Source organism: Anguilla anguilla, chromosome 3 (genome assembly GCF_013347855.1).
Source record: "Anguilla anguilla isolate fAngAng1 chromosome 3, fAngAng1.pri, whole genome shotgun sequence".
Lineage (NCBI taxonomy): Eukaryota > Metazoa > Chordata > Actinopteri > Anguilliformes > Anguillidae > Anguilla > Anguilla anguilla.
In genome coordinates, this window is record NC_049203.1 from 9,209,044 (window position 1) to 9,225,494 (window position 16,451).

General features: G+C 48.8%; 1 protein-coding gene across 1 annotated transcript in view; it reads left to right on the forward strand.

The window, feature by feature from the left end:
* The first annotated feature begins 8,813 nt into the window (after positions 1-8,813).
* The window catches only part of pcdh12 (protocadherin 12), a 12,348-nt gene continuing 4,710 nt past the window's right edge, over positions 8,814-16,451 (forward strand). The window contains exons 1-3 of the mRNA XM_035409040.1: positions 8,814-12,682; positions 14,451-14,542; positions 15,491-15,633. Of these exons, the coding sequence (XP_035264931.1) occupies positions 9,788-12,682; positions 14,451-14,542; positions 15,491-15,633 (3,130 nt within the window). The 5' untranslated portion in view covers positions 8,814-9,787. The remainder of the gene's footprint in view (positions 12,683-14,450; positions 14,543-15,490; positions 15,634-16,451) is intronic.

A 16,451-nucleotide genomic window follows, 5' to 3' on the forward strand; every position in this document is an offset into this window, starting at 1 on the left:
TCTCACTTGCCCCTGGGGTTCCCGGTTACAGTGTCTGGGTGGTGAGCATTCTTGACAGCCAAAACTCTACCCACCCCTCTGAGACACGAGTGCAAGGTCAGATTCCACTGTTATGTCAGCGAAACCCCACCCTGCTGTCTCACTGCAAGTCACATGACCCTCCTCTGTGCCAGGGTGTCAGGTCAGTGCAACTCAGTACCTGCTCAGGGTGGTGTTTTCCCAGTGGAATGCAATGAGTGTTTCATTGCTAAGGGAATAAAAACAAAAAGAAAAAGTATCTTATATCGACACAGGCCACTGTCGGTTATTCTAGTTGACCAAGAGACATTGGTGCTCATTAAGCTCCTCTCACACATGCACGCACAAGACGCCCGTACACACCCCAGGGGTCTACGAAAGCCAAGTGGGTCAGATCCGAAAAACAAGCAGCTCCCCCCTCCCCTCTCTGAAGGGGGGGGCGTCCTGCCTTTGTCTGGTGGCTTTATCAGATGACGGATGGGAATTTCTTTTTTGTTTCTTAAACTTGACTTTGATTCTCAGCACCATCCTGAGGCAGGAAATACGTTTTTGGCACAAAGCCTTATGGGACTACACTCCTTCCTGTGACAGGAAGCTCGTTCAAGGATGCGAGGGAGGAGGAGAAGGTGGAGAGGGAGGAGGTTTGGAGGACTGACTGAGTGGGTGGGTGGGGGTTGGGAAAACAGGGCAATGCGCCTTCAGGTCTGATAATCACTTGGACGTGTGAACTGACTGAACTTTGGGTCATTCTCAGATACAGGACAATACTTCAATATGGAGAAAGCAGAATGGGAAGGGATGGAGGAGTTCATTCAGTGGTGGGAAATGAAGGCCACATCCGTTCCTGGTTTCCATGCCAACTTCTGGCCTTAGTTACTTAATTAGCCCGAACATTTATGCCATCTGACATTTCAGATGCATTTCTTGATAAGTGCATGAATGACAGCTGAAGGCTGTTCTTGTGTCCCTGTACAGTATGAAACGTTTTACTGTAATCTAATCTACAAGTGAACCAGTGTTGGTGCGTGCAGCCTATTAGGTCATTTAGCCAGGGTAACAAAAACCTGTATACACACAGGCCCTTCAGGACTGGAATTGCCCACCACAGAGTTATTCAAATGTGGTTATTGATTTTTTTGGGCCCCAGAACTACCGATGGATACATCTGTTTGCATAAGTCTGTACATGTGCATGTGTGTGTGTGTGTGTATCTGTATGTGTCTACTCAGAATATTCCAGATTACTGAGTCTTGTACTACAGTGGTGCCTGTGGGGACATTGGCAGGTCCTTTGTATGCATGTGAGGACATTGTCAGGTAATTTCTCTTTGTGGGGGCCTGTGGACAGAACATGATTATGTGCTTTGCATTTGAAAAGGCTTTCAGTAGGACCAGGAGTGGGTGCCGTGTGTTTGCAAAGGCTTTGAGTGGTTTACCACCGAGTCAGTGTTCTGAGTTCAAAATAAACAAATGGCAACAACAAAAGCAACTATTTCGCTTCTGATTTCAGACTCAGAGTAAGACAGTTAGGGGGTTTGACAATGTCATTATGCTAAAAGTCCTTCAATGTGTGTTTATTAAACACAAAGGGCCTCATGCTTCTTTCTCTCTCTCCCTCGCTCTCTCTCTCACTCCCTCTCCAAAATAACAGAGGGAAGAGTGTCACAGTGACTCACAGGCAGTGTGTATTTGACCACCCTGACAGGAAGGCCCTCAGCTGAAATCTAGTTGTCATTATAGCACAGCATTATAGCACTTCACAGCACAGTGACAACATATTTGATGCATGGTGTAATTCAAAGGGTTTAAAAACTGAAAATACTACAACTACTACGACTACTACTACCACTACTAATAATAATAATTAATAATAATAATAATAATAATATGTTCATTAAATGAACATAACAGCTCAACTAGGTACCCGTGGGTATCAATTCTTCATTCAGACGAGATAGGTGCAAGTTTGTCACGCTCCTGTCCACCCTGCCTTGTTTCCCTGTCATCAAAGCGTATAATGTGGGAGAAAACATGAAATGTCTCCAGAGACATTGTGGCTGGAAAAATTGCCCTACCAGTGTCAGCATTCTAAAGGCTTGTTGTTGCTTCACCTTTTGACTTGTACACTCCTACCAAAATAAGCAACCCAATATAGGATTGCTAGTGGGTCACATCCAGCTCTTTCCAATTGTCACCATACACACGCCTCCTCTCTAAGTTTGTCATCTCAAGAATATCCTTTTGCATTGATGGTGTTATGAAGAGTTCAAATGCAGACTTTATGTCTTGTACATGACTGCTAGCATGGGGCCTGGAACCATTTTTATGACATTAGCAGCACTAAGTCTACCCTGTCTTTCAACTGGGGATCCAAACCATAGTAGTTCTCCATTTTTGGAAGTGAACATGTCAGTTCTTGGTGGTTGAGAGATGATGGGGGTGTTTCTTGGGGGTTGAGAGATGACAGGAGGGTTTATTGGTGGTTGAGAGGCGACAGGAAGGTTTCTTGGTGGTTGAGAGATGACAGGGGGGTTTCTTGGGGGTTGAGAGATGACAGGAGGGTGTCGGGGTAGTGGGGGGTAGGACCCAAACGCGAAGTCAAAAAACACTAAATCCACAGAGTAAACGCTAAACCAAGAGTTGCTTTTAATCAGAACAAAAACCAAGGGAACAAAAACGAAGCCACGCAGGGCAAGTCAAAAAGGACAAAGTTCTTGAAGCGCAAAAACAGAGGAAAAGCAGAAATTCCAAAAAAACAAAGCAAAAACAGAACACGGGCAGGGAGGATAACACTCACGGCAAAAACACTGAGTAACAAGAACGAGCACAAGCTGAAACACAATCCAAGGAACAAACAACCAACAAGGATCCAGCACCTGAGTCAGGGAGAAGGGAACTTAAATAGACAAGACACTGACGAGACACAGCAGGGCACAATGTACAATCAGGCCACAGAGAGGGAGGGGAAAACGAGACAACCAAAAAACAATAATTGAACAATTGAAAACATTAATACAATTAAACAAGGTACAAGCAGGACACAAAACAGAAGTGCCGCCATCTGGCGGCCTAACAAGGAAGGACAGACGGAAAACACAGAACCATGACAGGGGGTTTCTTGGTGGTTGAGAGATGACAGGAGGGTCTTTTGGTGGTTGAGAGATGACAGGACGGTTTATTGGTGGTTGTGAAACAAAAGGAGGGTTAGAATGTGGTATCTCAAAGGCTTCATTCTCATCATCAGAGGAGGATGCCACATAGTCAGGGTCCTCCTCAACATTATCCTCAGTCTCAGACATATCCTCATCTAAATCACTTTCGGCTGTGGGTGGAGTCAGGGAAGCCTCATGTCATGTGAGAGAGAAGGGAAAAGCACAAGGAACAGACTGTGTGTATAGTGAGTGTCTCCCTGCATGGCTGTAACACTGCAGTGCACGCTGTTCAGTCACGCTTTCACCACACGCAAGGGGAACTAATGACTTGACCTTCAGACACCCCCAGAATTACCGCATGTCGTGACCAGAAAAGAAAAAAAGAAAAAAAAAAAAAACACTGAGCGGTTATATTTACTATCTTTTCTGTGGGGGTGTTTCACAGCAATAAATCCATGACAGTGTTGAGAAAAACTGGTTTCATGCTATGATCCAGTAACAGGGTTTTCACATCCTTCTGACCCAGGAACAATTTTCCCATCATGCCCTCTATACGGAGGCTTTGGGTGGGCGGTATGTGTAGATGTGTGAGCTCCAGACAAGGGTAAATTTATTTGAAGTTCTTTTTGATAAGGTACTTCACTCAGCTCTGATTGACTCATCAACTGAAGGTGGGGCAGTTGTGATTTGCAATTGTCACTTGAGAGAGAGATTCAATTTTATTAGTCATGTGTCAATCAGTAAGGTACTCTTGCCACTTACCATACAATTGTAGAATATTTGGTACTGAAAAGCCTAGCTTTTTTATGACTGTTATCCCAGTCACCAGGTCATTTCAGCAGATTCACGAAAATACAGAACATTTTCCCTCGTTAACCAAACCATGTCTTTCCTTCAATCTGAATTGGGTGGGGGATGTTGTGGTGAACCAAAAAAACTCCAATTAGTTATAAAAATTCCAGTTCCCCTTTTTACTACAGACAGTAGGGAGGATGGTAATGAAGGAGGATAGCGGGGGAAAAAGAAATGGGGTGGACAAGGAAGTCTGTTGGAGAACAGTGTGGAGAAACATGGAGGTGGACCATAAAACCAATCGTACTCTCAGTTGTCTGCACGTGTACGTGCGTACGTTAGCTTGTGCGTATGCATGTGAGTGTGTGTGTGTGTGTGTGTGGGGCACCTGCAGGGTGTGTGGGGGACACCCTGCTGCTGCATCAGCCATCACCTCTCCCGAGCGAAGTGGGCGTGGCAGGAAGTGCCCCCCGCCCTCAGAGGGAAGGGAGACGGCCGCACTCAGCCCACTCAGCGCTTCCTCAGCGCCTTCCAGCAGCAGCACAGGGGTGGGGAGCTGTCGAGTGCCCCTCTCAGCCCTGGAAATCAAACGAACCGCCTGACGGTACTGCTGCTTGCCTCTCCTCCTCCTCTGAGGGCCCAACTCCAGCCAGGACAGGAAGCTGGGCCCCCTGCCCACAGCCTCAGTGCTCAGAACTTTCTTCCCAACCCTCTGGGAGACTGGGAGTGTGTCCCTTCTACAGTGTGAGTGTGGAGCGGTGTTCTGGCTACCAGTGTAGAGCAAAGTGTGGCGTAGTGGTTAGAGTGCTGCAGTCATCAAACCATCAGTGTGCAGCTGTGTTAGAGCAGCAGTGTGGATCAGTGGTCAGAGCAGCAGTATGGAGTAGAGGTCACAGCAGCAGCGTAGAGCAATGATCAGAGCAGCAGTGTGGATCAGCGATCAGAGCAGCAGTATGGATCAGTGGTCAGAGCAGCAGTATGGAGTAGTGGTCACAGCAGCAGTGTAGAGCAGTGATCAGCAGTGAGTGAACAACTGAAACTACAAAATGGTTTTTCCCCTTGCAGGTAAAGGAATGTGATACGTGCAGCAGATAAAGTAAAGTGGTTGAGAATGTCTCTCTGACGGTGATAAGACTCCGGTCAGCCAAGGACATGGTGGGGGAGGGGGTGGGGCATTTGGCACAGGAGGGGGCTCGTTGGACCATGTGCAAGAATCATCTCATGCATCGGTTCAGAGGAGAATGAAGCTACGGGGGATTTTCATATTTATTTATTTCTGGATGTAAACTGTCTCTTAAAAATAAGTTGCTGGATTCCACCCACTCTGGCACCACACAGAGAGTGTGTGTCTAAGTGAGTGGACTTCCTGTTTCCTTTCTCTACCTCTGTGTGTCATAGCCCATTGTTTGTGTTTGTTTGTGAACTACAATTAAAATCCAGTTCTATTCTGGAGATTAAGAGAGAGAAGCTATGGAAACCAGAGTGGGTTTTTTTGGGGGGTGGGGGGGGGGGGGGGGGGGGGTGAGGATAATGAGGGCTTTGGGGTTGGGGGAGGGTGGTGCTATCGGGTGCGGAGACACACATGAACAGATGTACATATCTGGGGGTGGGGCTGAGATCAAACACTCTTCACCCTAACCACTGAAATATGGCTTCCAGACTTCTGCATCTATTTGGAAATTATTTGGTATGGAGACCTTTCAGTTAGACCACCATCAAACTTAAATTCAAAGGACTCCGCAAATGCATTCTTTTCTGCACGTAGCGAAACAAAGCTGCTGCTGGAGTTCGTTCAGAGACAGGCAGCTGTGATGCAGAGCTCATAGTGCTGTGTTTGCTTCAAGTCATAAGGTTCAGAGCTGCAACATGGCTGTCATCTGCTCCACACACAAGTATGGACACACACACATACACATGGAGGCGCACATACGGAAGTCGTTTTCACTCGATTTTCTTTAAAGATACTTTCAGACAAAAAGAGAAAAAAGCTGGGAATGGAAATTAAGTGAGGCTTTTAACTGCCTTTTGATTCTGTCACCAAAGTAAATGGCAATATGGTGCCTTAGGGGGATTATGAGACTCTGATAGTTTGTGTGGTTGTACAGTGTGCGATTCTGTATATGGTGCAGTTCTGGAATAAACTCCAGAATAAACACGAATCAGTTTTCGGCAGTGGCACTGGGGGTGGGACCCCTTGTTTAGACGTTTGACCTCAGTGCACTACCTGCGTCACGAAATCATGGCCTTCGGGTCGAGATTCCAGCACCCTAATCCCAAAATATCCCTGCTTCCGAGAACTGAGTCGAAACCCCACATCAAGTGAGATCTCCTTAACTATTAAAACGGGGAGCTTGAATAAACTCTGTGCGGACACAGGGAGCGGGAGCTTTAGAAAAGACTGTACAGGAACTAAAATTACGAGATCGGGAAAATGCTGCAGATGCAAAGACTGGAAGGTTCAGTGAAGACTGTAGACACAGAGTGGGAAGTTTAGTGAAGACTACAGACACAGAGTGGGAAGTTTAGTGAAGACTCCAGACACAGAGTGGGAAGTTTAGCTAGAGCTGTGGAAAATTCAGTGAAGACTGTGCAGATGCAAAGAGCGTAACATTGTGTAAGCTTACACAAAGATTAGGACATTGGCTACAGACTGTGCAGAGAAAGAGCAGGAGGACAAGGCCTAGCAAGCACTTGGATCAGATTCAGAGTGTTTTGATCTTTATAGATTAAACATCAAAATGCTTTGGCTGAGGTAAGATGATTCTTCAACTCACCTGTAATCTTATGCTGTTTCCAAGCGCTCATTTGTATGTTTGGCCTTGAGGTACGAAGACAACCTAGCCTTTTGTGGATTTTTTCCCTCAAGCTCGTAAAAAATGTGTTTTCCCAGAACATCTCGCTGACGCCCTATGACAGCATGTTTACAGCAGGAATGAGATGAGAAGACATGCTTACATTCTGCTGTCTGATTCCAGCACACTATTATTTACCCCTTTTCGGAAAAACCGCTGAAAGTCTGTTCTTGCTACGAGACTTAGTTTGTTCGACCCTTCAGTGAAACACGACAGAACTGTTACAAAGGCAACCGTTTCGTTCACTGCGCACATTAAAAGATGTGCGGACACTTTTCTCCATTGTTGGGCCCGGGGGATGTCGTTTATATGGCGTCCCCAGACGCGGGTATCATAAAGGTGAAGGAGGGAGGAGGCCTGGACTCAGCTGGAGCCCTCTCAGAACCACCTAAGAAAACAAGGGATAATTAGACGACTGAAAGGCGGTTTATTATTTGAGAAGACGTGCCGTTTGTTTAACAGACACAACATCGGCTCGCTCGCTGACCTCTGGCCTCGACGATTATCTCCGGGCCTGCAGTTTGACCACACCGGGCCCTTGGCTACGGGGGAGTTGCCCAGTGATCTCTCACTTGGTTAAACCGAGGATAAGTCCCTCTCTCTCCCTCTCATGGTGTGTGTGTGTGTGTGTGTGTGTGTGTGTGTGTATGTTACTCCTTTGCAGCCCCCTATCTGTGTCATCTTTCACAAGACTTTTCACCCTATCCATTACTGTTAGACACAAAGGAAAGTGCCCACCCAGGAAATCAGGAAATGTGCTCTTGCTTGACTTGATAAAGTCTCTCCTGCCATTCTGAGATAATAACCAGATCAGCAGATGACTGCAGTAACTTCAGGGATTTGGGAATTCAGACTATAGTATAGTACATTTTTATATCTAATACTAGTACTACTAATAATGATTGTGAGCAGCACCATTATCATGATGAAAATATTTAATTCTTTTATTTGTCCTTAGAAAGTTTTCCCTCCATTTGTCATGAACCTTGTCCCTGCTCTGAGGGAAGTTCATATTCAGCTTTGGGGTTAGGGATTATAAAAGCTGCACAACTTCATTGTAGCATGTACTGTTGCTGACTTTTGAATGGAAATTATAAGTTGTAAAAATAATTCCCAAAATAGGTGTCGTTCTCACCTTCCACCCAAATTCCAGCCAGTGACATGAAATCAAACGCAATATATAACAACAAACATTTTCCTTTTATCTATTTTTGGCGAAACCTAGACACCATTTTTGGTTCCTTCTTAAATGGTAAATGGTGCTTATATGTCTTATGCTATAACATCTTGATTCTAGTTATTTAAGATCGTTATGCTGGCATGCTGCTGTGCCCACACTTACGATTCCTCACTATAATTAGAGAGTTTAACCTCAAGACTGTTGCTTTGGAATACTGAGTTTAGTGGCGTGATGAAGGTAAAGCAGAAAACATCTTGTTTTACAGGCCAAACAAAAAAAATGCAAAACACTTTGGGGAAAAGTCTAGACTGAGCCTCCCTGTCAGCCTTTAAAGACTCTTAAAGGCTGTCCGGTTTGTTACATGCCTGTTAAACGTCTGTAACAATCCCCGCTTGTGATTTACCGGGCATGCCCAGACTATACGCTACACGGTTCCGAGACGTGACCGCACCGCCGTCACCTCCGTGACACATCAGGGCCGTGTTTTCGCCCCGTCCAATTACTGTCACGAAACACGACCTTCCTGTGCGCCCCCCGCCTCCCCTCCACAAAAAAAAACATTGAGTTTATTTTTGGGGGGGTGAAAAAAAACAAACACAGGACGAGTGAGAAGCAGAGAAAAGTGGGATCGTGTTTCTTTAAAAGCACGTGAATGTTGTTTTAGCTCCTGCCTGCTTTCCTGGGGGCCTGCTGTCTACTGAAGGGTAGAGTCTTTCGGTGCCTTCCCCCCCCCCCCTGACTCCACCCCTCTTTTCCGACTGGCTGCTGCCAGAATGTGTCATCCCAGTCTCAAACTTACTTTTCTCAGTCCAAACTCATGCCTCCAAGCTGATGGACAAGGAAGGGACTGCATGGCCAGCCGCTGTGTGTGAATGAGTGTGAGTACGGTGACTGCAGTTTAACCCTAAGGTAGCAGATCTCTGACCAGACTGAGGCTGCCACAGCTTTCACTACACGTATCAGCGCTAGGGGTTTTGAGCTATGGGCTTATTGATTCGGGTATTTGCTTGTCTTTGGTTTTTACTGTAAAAAAGTTAATGATAGCACTCAGACTTGTGGACTCACTTTCAATTGTGTTGGTTTCTGTATCTGTAGAAACTCTCTGAATAGAAGATTTTTGTCATTCATGATACAGTAGAAGTGTCTGTAAATACACTTTATAAACACTTCAAGTGTTTATAAATGCTTTTTTTCTTCAAATGAATCACTTTACTATTACTACCATTATTCAGAAAGTTACAAGAATAAATATTTGTGATGGCTCTTGGTGCTAATATTGTTGAAATGTTAGTATAATTATATTCAAATACATTTTTTAATTATTAATCTTTTGTTGTTTCAATGGTTGTTGGTTCCCACATTGATTTATTCACTGAGATATAATTATACTTATACACAAATTCCTTGTTAAATACATTTCTTTCAAATGAGTCACTTTACTATTACTGATTATAAGAATAAAAAGTTAAAATTGGGAAATAAAGTTTTTGACTGTTGTTGATGTTAATATTGTTGATTTATTCAATTAAATTATTAGTTTAGTTTACCTGAATTTGAACAGTGCAACCTACTACGTTTTGGAATTAATATTCCAATTGTCATATTAAAAACGTATATGTGGTACATTTCTAAGATAAATGAAAATAGTTTGGATTAATTGGATACAGGAGTTAGAATGAGGGTGTGAAAGCTGTGGTCAGATCTTAAGGATTGTCCAGTGCTGCTACAGTCACACTCAACCTAGTGCTGAAACAGCAATTCTGTGCCTGGCACAGTCATAGCAAAGCTTCAAACATGCAGCTGGTTCTGATTCTGGCTCTGTGGCTGGTGCCCCTGGCCCAGCCCCTGGACCCACCGCCGTTGACCATCCAGTACCAAGTATGGGAGGAGCAACCTAGCGGGTCTACGGTGGGCCGGCTTTCGGACGACCTGCGGCAGAGGGGAGAGGGCGGGGCTCTGGACGACTTTCGGACTGTGGAGCAGGGTCAGTCCCTCCCCTTCGAGGTGGGGGTGCAGGATGGGGCGGTGCTGACGGTGGGCCAGTTGGACCGGGAGGAGCTGTGCAGGAACTCAAACTTGTGCGAGATCCTCTTCAGCGTCCTCTACAGGAAGGATGGCGTGGTGCACTTTTTGCGGGTTCGGGTGGAGGTGCTGGACCTTAATGACCACAGCCCCGTGTTTCCGAACGAGGAGCAGGAGGTGGAGATCTCAGAGACGGCCACTTTGCGCATGCGCATCCCGCTGGATCGGGCTGTGGACCCTGACGCCGGGCCCAACGGCCTGCAGACCTACTCCCTATCCTCCAACCAACACTTTGCCTTGGACGTGAAGAACCCCTCGGCCGGCCCCAAGCAGGCGGAGCTGGTGGTCATCAAAGAACTGGACAGGGAGGTACAGTCTTCTTATGAGCTTACGCTGGTGGCTTGGGACAAGGGAAACCCCCCCAGATCGGGAAGCACGCTGGTCAAAATCAATGTTCTGGACTCCAATGACAATAGCCCCGTGTTTGAGGAGAGCACGCCCACAATTGAGCTGAGTGAAGACACTGCCCGGGGAACAACTGTCATCAATCTGAAGGCTACAGATCCTGACCAGGGGGCCAATGGGGAGATAGAATACTCATTCAGTAAACATGCCCCTTTGGATGTACAAAGACTCTTCAACATTGACCCAAAGACAGGAGAAGTGACACTGATAGGGGCGCTGGACTTTGAGAAGAAGCCCTCCTATGAAATCGACATCCAGGCTCGGGATCTGGGTCCCAATGCCATCCCCTCCCACTGCAAGCTGCATGTCAAAGTGAAGGATATAAACGACAATGCCCCGAGGATACACATCACCTGGACGCCGCCTGACTCCCCTGTAGCGACCGTGTCGGAGGACGCGGCAGAGGAGACATTCCTGGCATTGGTCATGGTTTCAGACGCAGACTCGGGGGAGAACGGAGAGGTTCACATCCACATACGGCACGGCACACGCAATTTTCGACTCAAGAGGATCCACGGCGACAACTACATGATTGTCACTAATGGAACCCTAGACAGGGAAAAGAAGATGGAATACAACCTTACCCTGGTGGCCAGAGACCATGGCAAGCCTCCCCTCTCCAGCATCAGACACCTGCCTGTCCATGTTCTGGATGAGAATGACAATGCTCCTGTTTTCTCACAGACTCACTATAAAGCTTATGTGTTTGAAAATAACCCACTTGGCCTCTCCATCCTGGAGGTCCAGGCCCATGACATTGACCTGGAGCTTGGAGGAGAGGTCTCCTACTCCATCAGGGAGTCCAATGATCTCAGGACTCCAACAGCCTCCTTCTCCGTTGACCCTTCAAGCGGAGCTGTCTTTATTGAGCAGGCCCTAGACTATGAAGTATCTCACACCTTCTCTTTCATCGTGGAGGCCACGGATCAGGGCCAACCGCCCCTCACCAGCAGTGCCACAGTGATCATTAATGTTGAGGATGTCAATGACAATTACCCCGTCATTGAGGATCCACTACCGAAGAAGGGCAAGGCCTCTTTGAGTGTGCCCGTGAACGCTGAGAAGGGCGAGATAGTGGCAGAGCTTGGAGATAAGCCAAAGGACACAAGTAACAGCCTCTTTGAACTGTCTTCAGAGATGAGCAATCACTCTGTCCACATCAGGCCGGAGGGTTACCTGGCCGGAACAATCAAAGCCAGTGATGCAGATTCAGGATCGAATGGGAGACTCCGTTTCCAAATAGTGAACGGAAACTCCGCTGGGTTGTTCTGGATGGATGACACCACAGGACAGCTCTATGTGAACACCAGCAACGCAACTGAGCTGATCGACAAGAAGTTTGAGTTTGACGTCAGCGTGTCAGACACGGGGACGCCTACGCTGGTCACCACGGTGACCCTGGAAGTGGCCTTCATTAACCTCCTGGACCACCTGAAGAACTCGTCTCCAGGCCAGCGGGGACAGCTCAGCTTCACCATGATGCTCGCGATCTGCCTCGGAGCCACCTGTGTGCTGCTCCTCCTGGCCGTAGCCCTGGTGACCACCTTCTGTCGCCCGGAGAAACGGGACAACCGCGCTTACAACTGCAGGCAGGCAGAGTCCACCTACACCCGCCATCCGCGCCGCCCTCAGAAGCAGATCCAGAAGGCCGACATCCAGCTGGTGCCTGTCCTGCGGGGGCGGAGGGAGGGCCCACTGGAGGCGGAGGCCCAGCCCCTTACCTGTGCGACCCCAGAACTGGAGGAGCCTTTCCCACCGGGACCTTTCCACCTCTCCCCGTCCCTCAGCCGGACAATCCGGAACCAGAACTTCCCAGAGGAGAACTCCGCCCTCCCCCTGAGCCAGGGCAGGACTCTGCGCAAACCGAGCAGCGTGGAGCTGAGCGGAACTCTCCCGCGCACCCCCGCCACGCCGTTCCGGACCCTGCGGAGGGCGAAGGACTCGGAGTCGTCGTCCTCGCTGTCCCAGACGGGCACGCTGAGGCGCCACGGGGGCTCTGAGGCGCAGCTCCAGCCCGAGGACCCCGCTGCGCACGCCGCCCCCGGGTCTCCACAGTCCTGCACGCTGAGGAGGCAGAGGAACGCTGGAGGCCAGGGGGGAGAGGACCACAGGCAGATCCTGAGGAACCTGGTGCGCCTGTCCATGGCTGCCTTTGGAGAGAACAACTCCATCCAGCTGTCGGCTGCCTCCCCAGAGGTGCAGGTAAGAATTTACCTGAGAGCTGTCCCACCAAGCCAAGCGAGGGTTAATCTACACTGTCATCATGCACTTATTCATACACACACACACACACACACAAACATGCACAGACACACACACACACACACACACACACACACACACAAATGCATCCACGCATACACAGACTCACAAACACACACACAGTTTAATGCTTTTATGTTTTGTGTTAAATGCCACTTCAATGCACACACATTAATATAACCTTATTGCCTTGTTACAATTAAAAATATTCGAAGTGAAGGACACAAATGTAGTCACCACATTACTCACAATAATGTAAAATGGTATCAGCTGCAGGTAGGTTTTGCTTCATTAAACTGACACATTTCCTAATGAGAAATAATGAAAAATACATGGATAATTATGAAGCTTCGATTGATTTGATTTTTACTGGTTTTTGTGTATTTCTGAGGTCTTACAGAAGCCCTTTATGTAGTCTGAAGGCAGGGCTACATTCTGAGCTAGTTTCCTGTATAATCCTGTATCTGGGAGTGAGTGCAGTGTGATACATACGTGGCCCGGGGGCCTTGGTCTTTTCAGACGCTTCTGTAGCCGAGACGGTAATCGACACCCTTATTTACCCTCTGAGAAATCGCAGCGGTGCTTTTACTCAGCGCTCTGTGACAGATGAAGAAAGGGAGGGGCCCGTGGGTATCGGACTCCGTGATCTGCGGGGAGACGCGGACAAAGGGAGCTGGGATACGCTCGAGCGGGGAGGCGATACTCCCGCGCAGTTTTTTAGGTTGTCTGTGTTTTTCGTTACGTATCCCAGCGAAGACTCGTTTAAAAATAAAAAATTAGCGGCGTCCGACGAGACCTTATCAGCCCCTGCTGGTCCACGTGCCGTGGGACCCTGCCTGAGCCGAGCAGGTCCGCGGGCGGGGGGGGGGGCGAGGCCCCCCTGGGGTCTCACGTGAATTTTGGCCAGGAAGGAAGGGCCAGACATGGGCCTGCTGCCTGCTGGCCCCTGCTCTGCTGGCCCAGTTACTCTGGAGGTCTCGGGGGGGACATCCTCAGACGTCTGAGTGGGCAGTATGGACGTCCTGCGAGGAACCCGGCAGGAGGAGAATTGGCCGAGGTGCGGAGGCCGTTTCCCTCCGCTCACAATAGCCACGTTTCCTGTTTTACAAGGGCGTCCAGCTGGAGTTTGCGGTCCGTGTAGTGCTCTGTGCATCTATAGGCTGCTGTGTGTGTGTGTGTGTGTGCCTGTGAGGGGGCTGTTTGTACGACATCCTGTAAGCCAAAAAACACACTTTTTCTCTCTCTCTCAAAAAAAGACCAACAAAAAAAGAAAAAAAAACTGAATTGGCATTTATCAATGACTACCTCGGTCTGACTATTTGACCATTTAATGGTGAAATTAGCTATCGGGCAAGCCACTCAGTCTCAATAGTGCAATCATTCAGTCAGTCAGTCTGTCTGTCAATCAGTCAGTGAGTCAATGAGCGATGTGCTTTTCTTTAGCCACAAGCGAGAAAAGGATATTAAATCCCAGTAATTGCTATAACGTGTGCTCTGCTGACAGAGTTCTTTATGAGAGAAACACATGCCCCGCGGTGCAAACGACACGCCAGACAGGCACAAAACTCATTATTTCTCAGCCTGTTTCTTTTGGAGAGGCACCAGGAGTGCGCTAATGGGCTCATTTGAGAAGAATAGACTTGGTGTGACAGTGCATCCTCAAAATGCTCCAGCCCCCCTCCTTATCCTGTGCGTTTCTGTCCCACAGCAGGTCTCCCAGCTGCTGTCCCTCCTCCACCAGGGGCAGCTCCAGCCAAGACCCAACTTCCGGGGGAACAAGTACTCTCACAGAGGTGGCAGGTGAGCCCCCGCGTACCCTCCCAAATACTTACCCCAGAGGTGGCAGGTGAGCTGCCCTGCCTTCTGCCCCTAAACTGTTTTTGACGAGGTTGAAATGTTGACCATTCCTGTCTGCTCATTTGGGTTGCTAGCCAGCTTCTTGCTTCTGTGTGCGTGTTGAACTGAGGAGTGTGGGGGAGGGGAGCAGTTCGGTTGGGGGTGGGGGGGGGGTGGTGTAAGGTGGGTGTGAGGGCAGGGAGATACGGGGGAGTGAATCAGCGTAGACAGCTCATCAACAGTTTCACAGACAGGACGGCGAACCCGCCCACCCGTCTCTGGTTCCTGTAACTCCAGCTCAGCGTCTGCCGATCGCGGCTGCGGGTTTTCTGGAGCGGCCTCTCTCTCACACACCCTGCCGTGATTCACCCTGCCGGGGCAGGACTCCACAGGCCGGGGGAATCGCACGCAGGACCGCACGCTTAAGCTAACGCGGCAGCCCCAAATGCGGCCTTGAGAGGCGCTCCTTGACATCGTCCAGCGGCGCGTCTCTCCGCTGACGCTTTCAGTGGCCGGCCGCGACTCTTTCCCTGTTTACCTGACCTTCGAAACGGTCAGTTTGAGGCAATTGGCCTTTTCCGCAACACTGGTCTGGTGAGACTGTGAGTCTGACTGGCTGTAACTAGAGCTCTGAGATGAAGGTGGACACAGACAGTTTAGGCCAGCAGCATTCTCAACCCCCCGCCCCAACACAGAGGCATTTGCCCCCACCCCCCCCCCCCCCCCCCCCCCCCGGCCCTAAAAAAAAGAACTCTTTCATGCATATCCTCTCTGGGAGCAGGGGAAAGACAGTGCGGGATGTTGGGAGGGAGTAGTTTGTCGGGAGGGGGGGGCGGAGGGTCGACAGGTCTTCGACGTATTTTGCCCGTGGGCTTTGACATCCTCCCGCCTGTTTCCTGCTCTGCCCTGAAGGTCTGGGACGCAGGATGCTGACTGGCTGAGCACCAAGGACAGCGGACACGGCGAGAGCGAGGCGGGCGACGCGGACTGGGACGTGGGCCGAGAGTCCCCCGTCGACCCCCTGCTGGAGGACGGCCTCCACGGTCAGATCACAGGTAGGGGCACACCGTACCCCGCTACATCTTTCTGGAACATACCATTCCACCGCATACAGGGTGGGACGCACGACTCTCAAAAAACAGGAAAAGGCATAACATTTCTCTCAACACAGGCAGGGTTTTACCATTGGCATGGTCCTGCTGCCTGGGTTTTGCGTGCATCACATGTGAACCACGGCAACCAGACCACAGCCTACTGAAGACAGCTGAGAATGATTTTAGGGCTTCTGAAGCCCAGAGCCTTCAGAAAGTAGGCGGGGCTAGCGTTTCTTTGTGAAGAATGATGTAATCCAGAAGCTATCCTGAAAGACGTTCAGAAGTAAAAATAGATATGATCAAACGCCAGACAAAATGTAACACAAGACATGAAATTATTTTATGTGAAGCATTTTTGACAGTTCAGGACATGACTTTCATTCTGAAATATCTTCATAGATCAGATAGCATATTATCAATCCCAATATGCCATACCGTTTGCCTAAAGCAGACAGACAGGGACATAGCCAAGCATATAATCAAGCCATTTCCCTGAACTAATCTGGAAAACGACCTCTATGTCTGTCTCAGTGTGACTACCTCGTGTTCCTACGGTGGATATTCCTGCGATTCCACAAATTCCTTTGTCGTGATATTTTTCTTTACTTTGCTTCAAACAATTCTCTGTGCGTTCATAAGAGCACTGTAAAGATAGGGGTTTTTTTTCCTTTCGAGGGGTTGGGTTGGCAGGCCTACAGAGAAAGGTTTGATCCACAGAACCTTACTCAGAGCGGTCCAGCGGTCTGACCGTCGTCAGGCTTTGATCTGGCCGGTCGCCC